The sequence below is a fragment of the Corvus kubaryi genome, unplaced genomic scaffold, assembly GCF_017639235.1.
Source record: "Corvus kubaryi isolate FWS band 111438036 unplaced genomic scaffold, C.kubaryi_AGA036_p1.0 split2-37374, whole genome shotgun sequence".
In the NCBI taxonomy this organism is placed as follows: Eukaryota; Metazoa; Chordata; class Aves; order Passeriformes; family Corvidae; genus Corvus; species Corvus kubaryi.
This window is the reverse complement of record NW_024582082.1, coordinates 3858468-3871895: the sequence shown is the minus strand read 5'-3', so window position 1 is coordinate 3871895 and position 13428 is coordinate 3858468. Positions and strand designations below refer to the sequence as shown.

The following is a 13428-nucleotide window of genomic DNA, read 5'->3' as shown; positions in this document are numbered from 1 at the left end:
TTCTTGGCCTACATGTCTTGCCATGACTGCAATCATTGTGAAAAAATAACCCATCAAGGGCAACCCCCATTCAGCAGAAGCCAAGTTCTCCTAATGCCTTCAATATGTAATTACATAAATAGACCCAATTTAAAAGTGAGCCAGAAACATGAACAGCTTCAAACGCAACCAACATAGCCCCACATCCCTACCCCAACCAAGATTCTGTACGGCATACAAGATGAATGTGAGGTCTTTCACAAACACATCCCCAACTCAAATTAGTAGAAAAAAAATGTGGATTCCTGCCACCAAATCAGCATTCAAGGCAGTGATGGGCTCTCCAGAGCCCCCTTCTGTCAGTCCTCTGGCTATGCTCAATTCCTCCTGCACATGCAGCTTTTTCTCCTTCTTGCCCCACATGGTCACATTTTAAAAAGCAAACAAGCACGTGCTGGGGGGGACAGGGGGACACTGGGGACCTGTCGTTCCCTGCATTTCCAGCAGCTCCGTGCCCTGCTCCTACACAAGGCCGTGAGCTCGCTCCATCTGCCGCAGGGATGAAACCCAAGACACACATTGTGCTGCACAGGCTGCCAGAGCCCGGTGTTCGGGGGCATCTTGGCACCAGCACCTCTTCTGCCACATGATAAAACAGAGACTGATGGTGACAACAAAGAACAGGTGGAGGCTTAATTAGGTCATTAACCACGTGAGTGCATCCTGTAAAGCGGCATTAACCCCAGTGCTCATACGCACCAGACCACGCTGGGGTGGGACAGCACAGCCTGCAGAGACCATCACCTCCCCCTGGGCCAGATGCTGGGTGGGATTACCCTGGAATCATGTTGGGAAGTGACAAGAATTGTTGCCTCCTGGGTCTGATGTAGAAAAGCAGAAAGAAATCCAGCCTTTTTACAGTCTAGTTTATCGTGGCAGGACAGGTGCAACGAAGAGAGATGAGCAACTGAATCTGTCTCCTCCTGCTGCTCCTCCTTGCAGTGTGTCACCACGAGGACCTGTCACTCACACTGGTGTACCTTGTGCCAGGGTGTGGTAAGTTCATTCGATGGTTCCTGCACACCCAGCACCAACTCCAGCCAGGTACAGCCACTGCATTCATCCCTGCCACCCCACCCAGCGCTCCCAGGCCAAGGGCCCCCAGGGACACCACTGCAGCCATGCTGTTTGCAGACTCCTCACAACCATGGGCGGACAAACCTGTGGCCAAATTCTTCGCACTGGCTGCTTTTAAAATAGCTGTTCAGTGATTTTCTACAACCAGCTTGGCTTCATGAGAAACGAGGTGCAGGAGCACTCCATCACACAGTGTGAGAACTGCCTCTCCCTTAGCACATGGGGGACAAACCTGCTGGTGTCACACCACCTTCCCTTGGAGCAAGGTCTGGGTGCTCTGCGTATCAGACTTGATAAATAATTTCACTGCTGATCCAGACAGACAACTACTGCAATAAAAATAACAGACAAATGTTTCCTGATCTTTCTCTGCTTTTACATCTGAAATAACACCTGGAGTCTTAAATATGATCCCAGCTGGCATGATGAGTGCTGGGCTTGTGTTGGTTTGGGTGGTAGTGGAAGGGTAAGCAATCCACGCTTGTGGCTGGTATTTGGATTCACACCCTCATCTCTGTAATCCAGGCAAGCCAGGCTTCTCACTGAACAACTGTTGCAACATAATTACTTGGTTAAAAACCTGTTATGACTCTTAGCTATGGCCAACTATGGGTATTGCTCTCCAGTTCACCTTCCTCCCTCCCGTGAAAATGTGGTGGTCAAAGCAGGAGCAAATTTGCAATGCAAAGGCACCACTGCTCAGGGGCTGGAGCTCAGAACACTTTCCTTTAGGCAAACTCTATTTAACAAGTGTTGAAAGGGACTGTCTTTCCCAGAAATCTGTAAAATAACCAAAAAAAGCTACTGATAGCTTTTCTCATGTTTTGACCCCAGCTGGCAACTAAGTACCACTCAGCCATTCCCTGTTCCAGCCTTTACTGGAGCGTCAGGAGTGATGGAGTTATATTTGGATCCTTTAAAGGGCACTACACCTACTGTCCCTGCAGCCCTACAGAGTCAAACAAATGATCGTGTGTTAGAGCAACAAAATAGGAGCAAACAAACAGCACCGGGTGAAAAGCAATGTTTCTAGTCATGGAAATCAGGAGATAACACCAGGTTTACAGATAGCCTAGGATTTCTCAAATGGGAAGCCGTGGCAAGAAGCTGGGGGGGCAGATGGGGCTATTTGTCCAGCCTTTGTCTGGGCTGGCACTCCCTGCAAGAGGCCAGAGGGAAGGTTAATTAATGGTACCTGTTGGTAAATGATGTGGCACCCACCCAGTGCAGCCAGAGCAGATTAAAAACAGTTATACGGCCTCTCTGCTCAGGTTTAGTTTTGGTTGCTGTCACCTACACGCTCCCAGCCTCAGGCACAGGTGATGGGGCTTCCTGTGCAGAGTGTATTTGTGCAGTGCAAGTCAGGAAATGTCAGTCTGGAGCTTCTTGTACCAGAGAAATAAGGTGGCTCTTGCTTCAGGAGTACATCAGTGGTAGCTCACTGTCCCAAAATCATTTCTGTGCTAAAACCTGCTTCTATCAACACTGCATGACTGATAAGCTCAACCTAAAGCCTGCTGGGGTAAGACACATTCCCACCCTGTTACACACAGGGTGGACAGGAGACGACAGCACTACTGGCTCGATGAGGTACATGGAAGTCCAGTAGATACCATGCCAGCACTGTCTATTTTCAGTAATCAGCTCTGCACAGCCAAGTCACTGCTCGCTTGGGTGATGTTGATCCATCATTTGAACAAGAAAGAGGAGGAAAACAACTGGAAAGTCACAGGAACTTCCCAGGTGAGTCAGTCCATGAGTACTGAACCAACCTGCTCCAGAGCCTCCTCTCTGGAAAGGCAGCACTGAACGGGTTGGCAGCAAAAAATATCTGTGCCTGGATAAATGACTTCATATGTCGAGACAAAGATAAAGTTACACAGAGCCTCTTGCAGAGGACATGGTCATCAGGTTTATTTTTGTAGTTCTCATTACACTCAAAATAACTTTGGCAGACTTAGAAAAAATAAATTTTCAAAGCCTTCTCTTATTGATGTCACCAGTTTTAATTAATTTTTGCTGAAGTGGTCTAAAGGCAAATGCTGCTGGGATGGGCTGTTTCCTGGTGTACTGCTACAGGCCTCCGTGTTCAAATGCTGGGGCTGCACCAAACACCACCAGGATGAATCCTGCCTCAGCCTCACTGGAAGATGCCTCCAGCCCATTTCCCTGCGACAGTGGTTTTGAGGCCAGACTGCCTTTTAGCTCATGCTCTGCCTCTGTGTCAGAGGCGCTGGCAGCTCTGGGAATAACACTGGTACCGTGCTATTTCCTGCCTCAGAAAGTCCTGACCACATCCAGCATTTAAAGTCACCTCAGTAGGACGTTAAATGTCACTGCTAGCTGACACAGCAGCTGATCTGGGAGGGTGTGGAACAGAGGACGTGCCCTCCTTCACACGCCAGCACAGGGGGGAACTCTGGGAGCAGTCCCCAAATTCCCAGATTCAAACCTCCCCTTTGCTGCACACCTGGCTGTCGCCTCCTGCTCCCATCACCACCACCACGAGCTCCTCAGCAGGAGTGCAGAGCATGCCAAAATCATGAGCAGAGCCCCCTGACACTCCCCTTACACACCTGGCTGCTGCCACCACTCCAGCAGCTCCCTCTGGACACACAGCAATCCACAGGACCACCAGAAAAATCATTCCTCTTTCCAGGGGGATTTTGGGCTCCTCCCCCGTGGCTGGCTGGCACCCTGCAGTGCACAACACGTGGCTGGGAGGAGATGCCAAACCAAGCAAGACTCTTCCATTTATTTCCATCTATTGCAACCACTCAAGAAAGCAACCCCTGACCTAAAGGTTTCAGTCAACAAAGAATCCTGAAGCCAGAGCTTCGAGGTCCCAAGGACGAGGTGGGGCCCCATCACTCTGCGGCAGCTGCTTTCCAGCACCTTCCAGTAAGGTGATGGAGGGTGTCTGTGCCCATCCCAGGTAGCTCCTGGGAGAAGGAACTGGCAGCTCCTACACATGTGGTGTGCAGACACAGCTCCAGATGTCCTTGGGGCCTTCCACAAACATCCAAAAGGGACTGGGGAAATGGTCGCCAGGAAGGAGCTGATGGAAGGTAGCCAGCAGTCATTTCTAGGCTCAAAGAGCATTTTTCCAAAAGTTGCTAAGGTCTGCAGATTGGCTTTTTGAAGGGGTAAGATTTGAAAACACGTGAAACAGAAAGTAAGTGCCTGCATTTAAATGGCACCATTTGTTCAAAGTCCTTCCCAGCCAGTTGTTCTTCGTTATTTAGATGCTTGGCTTCTGGCTCATTTTTAAAATCCTGGCACAGCCTTTTCTGTGCAGGAGAGAATTCTGATTGCATTTGTAAGTTTAGTGAAAAAAATCCTGTTTACACTAATCCATAATTCCAACGTCCCAGCCTCCCGCGGGCAAAGGCAGATGGAGAAAGCAAACCCTGCTGAAGGGAAGTGACTGGCAGGGTATGGAGAACTGAGGCAAAGGGGGATTCAGAAGGCATTTTAAAATCTGAAGATTTTGTAAAGCTCCTTGTCTCACTCTAAATCACAGAAATTACAGAAAAATACTGAGTTTTCATGACTTCAGTAGGCAGAAAAGGGTATCTTAAGGTGAGCGTAAGGAATACCTCAGAGGTTTAAGCTCAGTAGACGCAAAGCAACTCAGAAAAGCAGAGATCACTGCTAATTAAAAAAAAAAAAAAAATACTTGTTTATATTTGGTATTTTTCAGTATCTGTTGAACTACCCTGAGGGACTCAAAAATGTGCCACTTCGGCCCAGATCCTGAAGAGGCAATAACAGAGCTGCTATCACGGGACAGCACAAAACAAAGAGCCAGCATTAGCAGAGCTGGGTGCATCCCATTTGGCCTCCTGGAAAACATCTGCCGTTTGTCAGGACTACAAAGCCAGCAGAGCCCTCTCCCCCTTGATCTCCAGCAATTAGGGAAATTCTGTTGTGCTAATTACCTGGGGAGACAATACAGGGAGAAGGCAGATAGCATAGCGAGTGACACTTGAAGGCAGTGTTTACAACCAGTAAAAATCAGGCAGCTATTTCAAGTCACTGGAAACCACAAAAAGTGCTGCACCAACCTTCCAGGGCAAGCTGGAGAATGCTGATCCCCGGGTATAAAGGTAGGGTAAATATTAAAATAATAATAATTTAAAAAATTTAAATTATATAAATAATCTAAGCAAGAGAACCTCTGGAGCTGCTGAGTCTTCAGAGGTGGGGAGGGTTTGAAATGCTCGGCTTCCCCGAGTACACATGGTTTGAATTGCCGAGAAATGGAGCAATCCGTCGTCCTGCCGGCTGCAGCACCACTGTGCTCCTGCTGCTGCCAAGCCATTATTGGGAAATATTTGTCACATATTAGCTGGAACATCAGATTACTACACTGAACATTTAATGCTGTTTTGTAATATATCCATACGTTCAAAAGCATGTGACACCGTCCCAGCGTGAATTCAAGATGAGAACAGGGATATGCATCACCCAGTGGCCAGGAGATTCAGAGTTAAGGCTCCAGAGGTACTGTCAAATAAAAAGGCACATGGAAACACAATGCATGCGTTGAAATACGCAGTGCAAGAGCAGCCAACAGAGCTGGAGCTCTGTTTCACACCCTCAGTCCACAATTCAGCAAGGACCAGCTGCTGGGCAAGGCATGCTCTGTGGATTGGGGCTGGTTTAAGCCTATTTTTACTGGATTTAAGGAAACATTTGCTCTCAGGCTCTAGCATGGTGCATCCAGCACCTTGAGCTCTCAAGGAACCTGTTCTCACAGAGCTTGAAGACTTTTGGCACGGCAAATACCACCTTTAACAAGCACCTTTTGCACCTGAGGTTTTAAAAGACTGTTAAAAAGTGAGTGGGAAAAATAAAAAATAATCCTTAAAAAGCATGTATATGAGAAGGCAGCCAGATCCCACACGACTGATAAACAAATTGTTCACCAGTGTGAAGTTTTAGTCTTGCCTTCAACACACCTCCCAGTGCTCATCAGCTGAAGGCTGTCCCAAATGCCACATACACTAGTGTTCCTGCACCTGCTGCGTTTCATCCTGCAGCAAAGGCTTTGTAAGGATCCCACAGAGAAGGAGACTGAGCACAGTGGACGAGGGGCCTCTCTGTAAAGTATTACAGGCCTGGCTTAGGGAATGACAATAATACAAGTATTAAGCTGCTGTTTCCCTGCGAGACAACATATGGGGACAGCCTGTCCAGGCCCTGCCCAGCGCCCGCAGCATCCAACCACTGCTGCCCCATCCCAAATAGCTGAGGGGACTCAAAGGCCATGCTCGTCCCCAGAGTGGGGTCACCAGCCTGTCACAGCGTTCCCGAGCCTGACCCACACTCAGTCCAGCTGCCTCAACCCCCCTGAAGAATGCTCTCCTCTCCCTCAGCCACAAAAATGCCCAAACCACAAAGGACTCAAAGTGACACAAAGTTCTTGTCATCATCCCCTGCATCGCCTTGGTTGAATGAAGAAAGCAAACCAAGTCAACTCAAAGCAGCACACAGATGCTCAGAGCAACTGCAGAGGCAACTTCTTGCAGCATGCTTAGCATTAGAGACAGAAAAGTTACTTTTTAAGCTTTTAAAAAATATATTCTTTAAATTATCTTTTTTTTCCAAGGTCGGGTTGGATGCGGCTCCGAGAAACCTGATCTGGCTGGAGATGTCCCTGCTTACTGCAGGGCAGTTGGACTAGAGGATTTTAAAGGATTCCTTCTGTGGTATCTCCTGACGATCGCGATCTCGCCGTGGCCCTGGCGAAACGGCCGGGCCCCCTCTGCCGGCCACCGGCCCCAAGCCGGCCCCGCCGCCGCGGAAAGCCCCGAGGGTCCCATTCTAGAAGCCAACCCAGCTGTGCCCTGCAGCCAAATAGGTGACTTCCTGCAGAGCACAAAGCACAAAATGGGTCAGTTTGGGTTGGGGCTTTTTTGGGAGGGAAGGGCGTTTGGGTTTTTTTTGTGTTTTACAAGCAGCGATTTAGGATTTCGCTGTAGTCAGAATAACTTGACCCTCATTTAACTTTTAAGCGGATCGTAGTCATCTTGTTCCAAACTGCTTTGAATGTGTAGCAAGTCAATTGTATCAAAACAGTGCCCTAAAAACAACCCCCACCCCCTCAAATCCAAACAAACACCAAACTGACTCACTTCTAGGAAAAATCAGGGCTTGTTTAAGACAAGCTCAGCTGGCATGGCCAGCTCTGAGCATGTGTTTGCTCCTGCCACGGGTGGGTCTGCAGGGCAGCCAGTCCCATTTTCCCAAGGAGGCACCGAGGGAGGGACCACCCTGGCATGACAATGCAGAGAGCATCCTCATCCTCGGCCCTCCAGCGGCTCTCCAGCTTGCTTTAAATCCAATTGTAAGAAGGAATTCTTAAGCTTAGAAGGGTTATTGGCAAAGCCCCCCCAGCCCAGGTATTCAGAATACCCACCAGCTGCCCATGGGAAGCAGGAGAGGGGCTGGCAGCCTCTTCCCATCCCCTACACAAGGAAATTTTTAGTGGGGCTGCTTTTTCAGTGCAGAGGCAAATTGAAGCTGAGCCGTTGTTTTGCAACCTGGCATAGCTCAGCAGCATATGCCAGTGAGGGCCACAAGCTCTCAGATGTTTCCAGACCAAGCTCTTTAACTACAGAGCAGAAGGTAATTCAGCCTTTTTCAGGAGAACGAGCTAAAAAATGAAACACATCTAAAGATGTCTTTGATTTGCTCCAAAACAGCCGAAAGGCTTCAGGACAGTCCAGCAGCACATCCTCACCATAGCACAGTGCTCAGCTCCCTGCAGTGGTGGCCAGGAGCAGCCACCTATGGGACATTTCCTACCCACCAGGAAATCACTTCTCCTTCCCTGGGCTCACCAATTACTTTGACATTCGTTACTAATGATTGTAGCGAGCATTTCATCAGCACGTGGGAAAACCTTCCCCTTCCTCTCTTCCCCCCATCTCCCAAACACAGCAACCAGCAAACCCAGTGACCTGGAACAGAATTGGGACTTTCCTGGACAAAAGAAGCCTCTTCAATCCCAATTGCTTTCCGCAAAGGAAAAGCCTCTTGATCACTTAAGCACACCAATAGCACCCTGTTTACCCAGACCAGAGAAAGATGCAGTCCCAGAATCCTGTGAGGTCGGTGGACTTGTTGGGTCTGGGCATCATAAGAGAGAAATCTGATTTGACCACCTTGCAAAGAGCTGAAAATAAGCAGTATTTGTTTCTCAGCTGGTGGGTTTTGTTACCAGGCAGTGAGGCACACAGGGAGCCTTCTGCTGGAAAAGCAGCGAGTATATTTAGGAGCATCATTAGTGAAATGTTTCTGAGATTAAACATAATCTTATGGCGAAAAAAAGTCCATTTTTTTTTTTTCATCCTGTGAGTATGGACTAACACTGTGTGTTTTGGTAGGATTCATATCCAGGGTGGCAGGAAAAATCGACCCTGCCCCTTTGCCTATTCTGCCATCCCCATGTAGCATTTATGGTTTGTTTATTTTCTTTAAAACTAGAATGGAACACTGCTGCTTGGAAGTCCTTGTAACACGCCTGTGAATCGTCCGGCATCAAAGCACTGCACATCTTTCACCCATCTTTCGCTACTTTTGAGGAAAGAAAACAAGAAAAGAAAGGCTCAAAGTGCCCCAGCTCAAAGTCACTCGCACCATTCAGTGTGACAGCAGAGCACTTCACAGAGCATTTCCATAAACGAGGTTCCTTTACAAACTAATCTGAGCTGTTTATTGTTTCCAAGGAGCATGCACTTCCACAGCAGAACAGGAAGTTTTGACAGTTTTAGAAGTTCATTAAACTCTGGGAGGAAATTTAAACAATCGGTGACAGCTTTCCTACAGCAAAAGAAGTCGCTGCCCTCCGAAAAGGCAGAGAGGCTGCAGCTTTTAATTATCACACTTGCATTAAACCCCAGTGATTTTGTTACTACTTCTAAATTGTTTTGGCCCAACACCCAGGGCTCACAACCCAGTCAAGTTCTTCAGTCTTTTATTCTTATAGCCAAACATCGCTTTTGTCCAAACCTCAAACTCCTTGATCTGTGAATAGGCCAAAGCAAGGCACTGAGAGAAGCTGACAGTCTCAAGCACAACAGAGTGCTTCAGCTTGGGAAAAAACACTTCTTAGCACATTTTCCTTGATAAAAAGGAACATAAAATACAGGAGGGGAGGAGCTCAGTGGCGTGGGTGCAGCGAGCAGGCGGCCCCTGTGGCGCTGGCTGTGCTGGTACCTTGGCACCTACCTGGGGGGCACACGCAGTCTGACGGGGCCTCTCGCGCCGTCCGCAGCTTCGCAAGTCCGTCACCAAGTTTCTGTTCGGAGAGGGAATGAAAACAGCCCTTTAGAGAGTACATTATACCTAAACACGGACCGTGCACGCATGCCAACATCCAAACCATCCAGCTTCCTTCCAGGGAGAGGTAATGGTTTCATCCTGTGGCGTTCAGCCTCCTCGGATAATACCCCATGCTATAGTAGCACATAAATATTAAACATTTCTGAGCACGTGGCAGCCTACAGCCCTCACATGGAGCAGGCAGACACTCCCCCTGCACATCTCAAAGTCCCTTGAGAGCCAAGCTTCATTGGCAGGATTCATCCTGTGCTCCTTCACAAGCCCCACGTTCAGATGTGACCTGATTTGGTTGATTTTGTGCTTAAAATTCATGCTCTGTGGAGTATTAGAGGTTTCTTTAAGAGAGGCATGAAGTGAGGGACAGTCAAGACTGGAGTGCTCACCCACCCTCAGGCCTACGCCAAGCCCAGTGTTTCCATCTCCAAAGTGAAAAACTCACCAATGGGACAACTAGAAGAGATAAAAATTCACAAAACTAGAGCAGTGTCTACGTGGCATATTGCAGGCAGATGTGAGCACACTCTGCCTGCTCCCTAACCCAACGAGACTGTTCGTGCCTGCATTTAGGACACTGCCAAGCCCAAGTTAATGAGCCTGATGACAGGTACATTACATTAGCTCAGGCATAGTCCCTGCCTGGGATAGCCCAGCAAGGGTGGGAACAGCTCATCTTCACCACAATCTTCACTCTCTCAGTCCTCCAGGAATGCCCTGTTCTACCTAAAGTACTTGCCAAAAGACAAACCAGTAATCTGATAACTGGAGTCCCTACATTTCAAAGAGACAAAATTCAAAGTACTTATTCAGTCTAGGGTGTTAAGACCTGACATTATACAGCTGATGACCCAGTCCCTGTTCAAATATTTGAACACTGTGGACTATTCAGGAATTAGGCTACCTGTGAATTAGGTTATTTTCTTTTTATTCTGAGGATTAAACAGTTTTTATCTCTTGTTGAAATTCTATGCCTCTTCTATCTGCTTGGATGTGACACTAAGGGGTCCTGAAAATACCAACACGGTTTCATAGCACCTGACAAAGAAGTTGTGCTGAGGGAAGTACAAATACCAGAACAATCCAGCTGCCTTCTGCAAAACATATACTTTCCTTGAGAAAATGTGGCAAAAAAACATCTAAGGAGATTTTTCTGACAGCCACCTGCAGTCTAAATGTTACAGAGTTGCTCAAGTTTCATCTGTTTACTTTTAATGTAATTTGGACGATGAAGATGCTCGAGGAAATGAAAATAAGCTCTCCCACATTTTTAGTTCAGCAGGCATCAGTGGCAACAGCAGAGATCTGAATCCTGGAGCAAGTCCTCTGTTCTCCCATTGAATTGTTCTTGTCATGAAACTGATTAATCTGGACACTGCGGACAATAAATCCTTTGTGAACAAAACGGTCCAGCTTTGTTTACAACAACTGGATGTTTCTATAATCCTCCCGTTAATATTTTCCCTCCAGTGTGAAAACTACACACTTGGAGTTGGGGCTTTTGACACAGAGCAAGTGGAGATGCTGCCATGTCTGGACTGTGCTGTTGGCAATGTTTCAGAGGGCATCAAAGCAGGAGCCTACAGCACGTCCCACTAATGGGACAAGCCAAGGGAAGGGCAAGGTCCTGCCACAGTCAAATCAGCAATTTCTCCAGAGTTACACGGATGCCTGTCACAGAGCCAGAAACGAAATCCTAGCTGTCCAAATTGGCTTCCATTACCTTAGTTACACACTTACCCTTCCTTTATTATTTCCTATCCTCTTTTACTTGCCAAACATTTAAACAGTACTAAAAGGAACTGAGCCAGTGTGTTGGTGCTGTGTTTGCTGCTCTCTGTACACGGCTCTGCCATAAATTATGCCAGCAAACCCCTTGACTGGTACATGGACTAAAGCTTTCGGGTTGTGGCAGAGAACAAAGGATGCTGGGTCATGCACAGAGAGCGTATGGAGCTTTGGTTTCACTTCTGAAATACTGTGGTAAACTTCAAAGGAGGACCAACACAGAATTTAACAAAAAAACTGACCCCAGGCATCAGTTGATGTTCATGACGATGGAAATACTCTCTCGCTCTCCAGAAACTCTCAAGCACAGAAAGGGCAGGAGTTGCTTGACAAGCGAGCGGTCTTATGTAACAGAGTTTGGGCAAGAAACACTTTCTGAAACTTTACCATAAATTGAGGTTCATTTAAAATGACCGTTAATAGATAGTGCAATCACTACTACGGATTCCTCAAATTTGTTGCTTGAATCAAAATTTGCTTTAGTATTGACAAAAGTTTGGTCATACTAAATGTTTCAACAAGCTCACTCTTCCATTAGAAACCCAATTATGTGGTTTTGCTTTATTTTCCCCCGTACAAACCCCATCCGAGCATTCCCAGTACAAAACAAGCTTTCCACACTTAACTAAATCTCAGCAAGAGGTTGCACATGATCTTAGGCAGTGCCTCAGAAACCATTCCCATTGCTAAGCATATTTATTGGAGTAATTGGAACAGAACCACTGCCACAACCAGCAGGCTAATTCCTGCCTGGAGAAAAGACGTTAACTAGAGTCTGTGATTATGCCTCACAGGCACCCCCCCTGGTCTGGTATTCAGGGTTTTCACAAAAATATTTTAACATTTCACTTTTATCGAGGCACATCAATGCAACCAAGTTTCCAGGCAAAAGGACACGCTGTGGTGGTGCCAGCAATACCCTCACCCTAACTCCAACAGCAACACACAGCATGAGGAATTGTCTCCCCATGCCCCCAGGCACTGCCTCCATCCCTGCTCACAGCCCCAGAGCTTTCACAGAGCTCCACGTACAAATCCATTTTCACATGATTTAGGCTTCGTCATGATTTTAATGCATGTTTTGCACCCCAGTCAGGCCACTACTAAATTCCCAGTGTGAAACCTTCCCCAGATGTCAGAATTGATCACTTAGGGGTGCCCTTCAGCAGCCCCATAAGCCGTGTTGAATCTTGCTGAACTTTATGAACTACTGTTTATACAAATCCAGCAAACCAACTGTGGGATCCTCAAGCATTTCCTATGAGTGATGGAGCCCTTCACGTCCCCCTTGCATGTAAAAAGCCCCAAAAGTAAACACCAGAATTGGGAAAAAGATAACCCTGGGATAAGGGTAACTTCTCCCAGAGATTCGGTTTAGTTAGGCACCGAGCAGGGCATCAGTGTGGATAACAGTTCTCCAAGTAGGGGAAATTGTTCATCAAAGAAATATTTATTGAATAATTTCAGAAAACCCCAGGACTAAAAGTGAAGTAACTAGTGGCGGGTCTCCTCTGCCTTCCATAAATCAATTCTGCACTGCTAAACCACAATACTCTGTGGCACACAGTCCAGATAGCGGGGATCATGTTCATAATTTCTAACAAGGAAATTATGGTTCATTAAATCCCAAGATAAATAGTTATTTAAGTACTCGGGTTACCTGTGTCAGTGAATAGAATAAGGGGGAAAGTCGCATGTCCTCAAACCTTCGACTTTTGGCCCTTCACCTGGGGCATTTTCTCTTCTAAACAAGGCTGGGCTCTGCCACGCCTCGCCCTACGCCTGATTCACGGAAACGGCAGCAAAAAGGGGGAAGTTTGGTAAAAGTTTTTCCAAAGAGAAGGAGAAGCCGGTGGCACACGGAGCGAGCCCCGCGCTGGAACGGGGCCGGAGCGCCTTCCCCGAGCCTGTCGCCCCGCCGCGGTGCGGCCGGTGCTGCGGGGCTGCCCGCGCCGCCTCTCACTCACCTCGCGGAACAGCTGCTCCACGCGGGGCTGCAGCGCGTCCAGCAGCGGCCCGTGGCCGGCGGCGCCCCGCTCCTCCAGCGCGGCCAGCCGGCCCTGCAGCTCCGCCGTCTTGGCGCCCAGCAGCAGGCACACGGCCACGGCGGTGAGCGAGAGCAGCAGGCACAGCACGGAGGTGGCGGTGCCCGCCGCGCCGGCGGCGCCGCTGCCCGCG

The 13428-nt window shown here is 48.0% G+C and overlaps 1 protein-coding gene across 1 annotated transcript in view; it reads right to left on the bottom strand.

Annotated features, from left to right (window-relative positions):
• COL23A1 (collagen type XXIII alpha 1 chain) overlaps positions 1-13427 on the bottom strand; it is a gene marked incomplete at its 5' end in the record, with an annotated part of 188572 nt that extends 175145 nt beyond the window's left edge. Inside the window, 2 exons of the mRNA XM_042014529.1 lie at positions 9355-9424; positions 13218-13427. Coding sequence (XP_041870463.1) covers positions 9355-9424; positions 13218-13427 — 280 coding nt within the window. The remainder of the gene's footprint in view (positions 1-9354; positions 9425-13217) is intronic.
• Between the last annotated feature and the right edge of the window lies 1 nt (position 13428).